Source organism: Egretta garzetta, unplaced genomic scaffold, assembly GCF_000687185.1.
Source record: "Egretta garzetta isolate BGI_Z169 unplaced genomic scaffold, ASM68718v1 scaffold174, whole genome shotgun sequence".
Lineage (NCBI taxonomy): Eukaryota > Metazoa > Chordata > Aves > Pelecaniformes > Ardeidae > Egretta > Egretta garzetta.
Window position 1 is genome coordinate 67,952 of NW_009259311.1, and position 4,293 is coordinate 72,244.

A 4,293-nucleotide genomic window follows, 5' to 3' on the forward strand; every position below is an offset into this window, starting at 1 on the left:
TTTTTTTTTTTTTTCCACCCAGCAATTTTTCTTCTATGAAGGACTTAACTGATCTTTTGCATTCATATCTGCTGTTTTCATTCAATAAAGATTTTTAAGCTGCCCCTTTCCATGCAACACTTTAAGAACTGTATTTGCAAATCTGTATCTCAGCTCTAAGTTTCATAATCTTAAATGTGACGTATTTTAGATTTCCCAATGTACTTTCATTTTTCCACCCAGCAATTTTTCTTCTATGAAGGACTTAACTGATCTTTTGCATTCATATCTGCTGTTTTCATTCAATAAAGATTTTTAAGCTGCCCCTTTCCATGCAACACTTTAAGAACTGTATTTGCAAATCTGTATCTCAGCTCTAAGTTTCATAATCTTAAATGTGACGTATTTTAGATTTCCCAATGTACTTTCATAGTAGCATTTTTTCAGTTGTCTTTATGGTCCATCAATCACAAGTTTTAATGCAACCCCCCTTCCCCCTACTTTTCTGAAATCTATTAAGTTTGGATTCTGATATTGCATTATACAGTGAGGAATAAACAGGCCTTCCTTTCTGCTTCCCGTATCACCATCTTTTCAGTATGTGCAGCCCAATTAGCAAGCAGACATAGACTAGCTTTATTCCTTCATCCCAAGGGTACAGATTGATAAGATTTTGTTATAAAGGAGACCCTTTAATATCCTTTTGGATATTTTGATAACTGAGGCTTGGGTTAAGGAACCTTGATGCTCTCCCAGTCCCAGAAGAGGAAGGTGCTCACACTAACTGTTCACTTTTGTTTCATATATATGTTTACAAGGTATTCTAACACTTCAGTGGAAGCATCCCTATTGTATAATGTCTATCCATTCAGCCTTTATCCTCCATACTGCACAGTTTTTACTTTCTAAAAATTCACTTATGCTTTATCATCTTGTCAGATTTCCGTTATGCTGGCTGAGCATACTGTCACATTTACTGTCACTTCTAATTAGTCCTAAATTTCAACAGTCCTCATTTTCCTGCACATCATTTTCCATCCAAAATTTTCTAAATCTTCTGTTGCAGAACAGCTCTGGTCTTTGTAAGCTGTGATATGGTAGATGGGCACGCAAGACATTTTATCAGTGTCTTGCTGTAGTTACTGTCTTTTTGCTTTAATGCATCCTGACCCAAATGTTCTCTGAAATAGTTCCTAACACTGACTGGATGAAGGATTTATGTTTTTATTTGTTGTTTCTCCTTTGTATCAGTCAAACCATTCTCTGGTTAACTTTGAGTATTTTCATATGTTTGCAGGTGTTGGTGTGTTAAACAATTTATTGTATGCGGTAGGTGGTCATGATGGTCCTTTGGTAAGAAAAAGTGTTGAAGTGTTTGATCCCATCGCGAGTACATGGAAGCAGGTTGCAGACATGAACATGTGCAGAAGGAATGCAGGTATATGCAACGATTACTTAAAAACAGTGGTAATATCATTTGGTGTAAATGGCACATTCTTGGATTTCTGCTCCTTTCATGATGTTGCAGAATAGAAACTATGCTTTTATGGGGTGAACAAGCCAATTGCTAATTTTCATATTGGTTTCCTGTCTTTTTTTAGGTGTTTGTGCTGTAAATGGTCTCTTGTATGTAGTTGGAGGAGACGATGGTTCCTGTAATTTATCAACAGTGGAATATTATAATCCAACAACTGATAAATGGACAGTTGTGTCATCTTGTATGAGTACAGGAAGAAGCTATGCAGGTAATTTGTAGAGATATTCTTTAACAGACTTTTTACAGTACAACAGCTAAGATAAGAAATTTGATAAAGCATCTGAACAGTCCTAGCTAAGGTAAAACCTGAGATAACAGAACAGGTATGAAGAATCTGATGGTAGGTTTTGAATGATGACTTCAAACAATTATTCACTACAAGGAAAAACATGGCAGTAAACTGTACTCAAGAGGGATTTAGCATGTAAGTGGTGAGTCAGAAAGATGATTCTGGTATGACCAGTCCTTTTTTTAACAAGAGATTTGTGTCTCAGTTTAGCGGGGTGCAATTCTGAACTTCTTTGGGATTTGATATTTAGAAACCAAGAGCTGCTTCAGGAATCTTTTCCTTCAGTAATTGCAGTTTCTCAAATGAGTTATTTAAGTGGATGTTAAGGATATATTTCACTGATAACAAAACTAAACTTGAGTAATGACAAATCTTTTCAAGTCACAGAAAATTTCAGAGCTTTGCACTGGTTCAGGCAACTTTGTCAGAGAAATTAAGGAAAATACGAACACTGATGCTGGTGCACAGGTTCTTTTATGTTCTGCTGGTTGCAAGGTATTAAAACTTGATTTTCATATTCTTGATTTTTTTTTTTAAATAAAGATTTATGCCTTTCCCCCCCCCTCACTCTAGGTGTTACAGTTATTGACAAACCATTATGATCAGTAAAGGGATTTTCAACTTGATTATGCACTAGAAGCAGTCTTCAACAAGTGTATTTGAAGTGACTGAGTATCTAAGCACTTCTCTACTTGTAGCTGCACCTTGAGTCACAGTGGGAGATGTGACTGTCTACAATTACAGATGACAGATGATGAAGATTACTCTAGGTAGAAGCAATGCGTAGGATTATTCTGCAGTTGAGCAGAAGCTGATTGAATTTTTGAAGTCTAGTGGACCATCTCTTTTTTTATTGCAAGGTCTTCAAAAACTAAAAGCCACTTTCATAAGGACCGACTTCTGTCAGTCATGACTGAGAAATGGATTGTCAGTGAAGAATGGTGTATATTCTGGTGAAAGTAAATTTTTGTCTTATTTTTTCCAGAGACTAATAAATATATTTAAAGAAATGAACTGTCAGTCTTCATAGTAGGTATTGAATCCCACCTCAGTAATTAAAACTGGCATGGGGTAAATGTTTCCTTTTATAAAACTTTTGTTACATAACTGTAATATGTGCATATGTTTGTGTGAGCATAAGTTGCTTTCTATTGAAATACTTTAAAACCTGATTTTACTATTTATAATTTGGCACAGTACTTTGAATATGCCAGTACTACGTTGTAAAACAGAGTTGTATTTTTTGATATGTAACAATGCTTAACACTAATTCCCACTGAAGGAGAGATCAGAGATGGTATAACACTTCTCGAACAGGTGTAATTTCAAGATCTTTTTAATAAAAATGTTGTCTGTACTTATTTTTTTTTTCTGTTCAATTTTGGTCACATTTAGATGTTACTTCTTTCTTACCTTTTTATCCAAAAGGTGATTGGCATGAAAATTACTGAAAATTTATAATGAATGTATGAAATTGCATTGAACTTGCATGGTACTAAGGCCTATTTATGTGTGTAACCTTAGCTTCTATTAGCTAATATCTGAATATACTGTATGTGGCCATGCTTATACAGCAGCTCATTTATATTCATTCTTGGATGGCCTCCTTTTAACATGACCAAAGTTATTGTCATATTTGAGATTTTCTTCAAATAAAAGTTTGTATATTGTTTCCTAATGCCAACAAGTCGCTTAAAACTTGTGTTTCTCAATGCAAGTCTCAAACCAAATAATCTTGACATCAGTGAAGATTTTTTTGAGGGGGGGGCAAGCTGGTATTCTAAAGATCTGAATGCAAGCAAATGAAAAATAATTATTAAGGTTTAAGAACTGGCCATGTATCACTGGTTTTGCTACAGCTTTGTTTCTGAAAGCTTTGGTTTTTAGTTTTAAGGTAGGGGCCACCTCTAAGTTCCAGTGAAACTATCTGAGCTATGAAAATTAATTATTTTCTTCTCAACCTATTTATGGTATTCTCAACCATCATACTTTTTTGGCAGATGCTGAAATTAAGTGGACAATTGCATTTATGGTTTGATATTGTATGACACAGTGTAGGTTGGGGTAGTGTGCTTCACTAGAAATACGTTATTTGAATTGTACACTTGTAGTATTTGTAGAATTTTACTTGCATGGTACCTAATTCAGTGAAAGGGGTTCTGGTCCATTGCTACCCTGACCATACCCTTGTTATTTCCATCTTACTTTACTTAAGCAAAGAAACGTGTGTGTAGGCACATGGGCACCCGAGGCTGCGCGCATAGGCTACCCTAGAAAGAGAAGGTAACGAGTCCCACCGCAGCCCCACCGTGCCGCGCTGCTCCTGGGGAAGAGCCAACGCCGCTTTCAACGAAGCGTCAGGAGCAGCGCGGATGGAGGTACCGGCCAGCGGGGGCTCCTCTCGGGAACGATCGTTTCCCTCGTTAATGGCTGCCGCCGCCCCGTGGGCCGCGCTCTGACTCCCCTCCTCCTTCTGCGATTGCGCTCC

General features: G+C 36.8%; 1 protein-coding gene across 7 annotated transcripts in view; it reads left to right on the top strand.

The window, feature by feature from the left end:
* KLHL2 (kelch like family member 2) overlaps positions 1-3,440 on the top strand; it is a 63,878-nt gene extending 60,438 nt beyond the window's left edge. For all 7 annotated transcript variants that reach the window (XM_035891926.1, XM_009636350.2, XM_035891927.1 and 4 more), the window contains 3 exons: positions 1,277-1,417; positions 1,581-1,724; positions 2,379-3,440. In XM_035891926.1, the coding sequence (XP_035747819.1) occupies positions 1,277-1,417; positions 1,581-1,724; positions 2,379-2,407 (314 nt within the window). In that variant the 3' untranslated portion in view covers positions 2,408-3,440. The remainder of the gene's footprint in view (positions 1-1,276; positions 1,418-1,580; positions 1,725-2,378) is intronic.
* Positions 3,441-4,293: the final 853 nt, after the last annotated feature.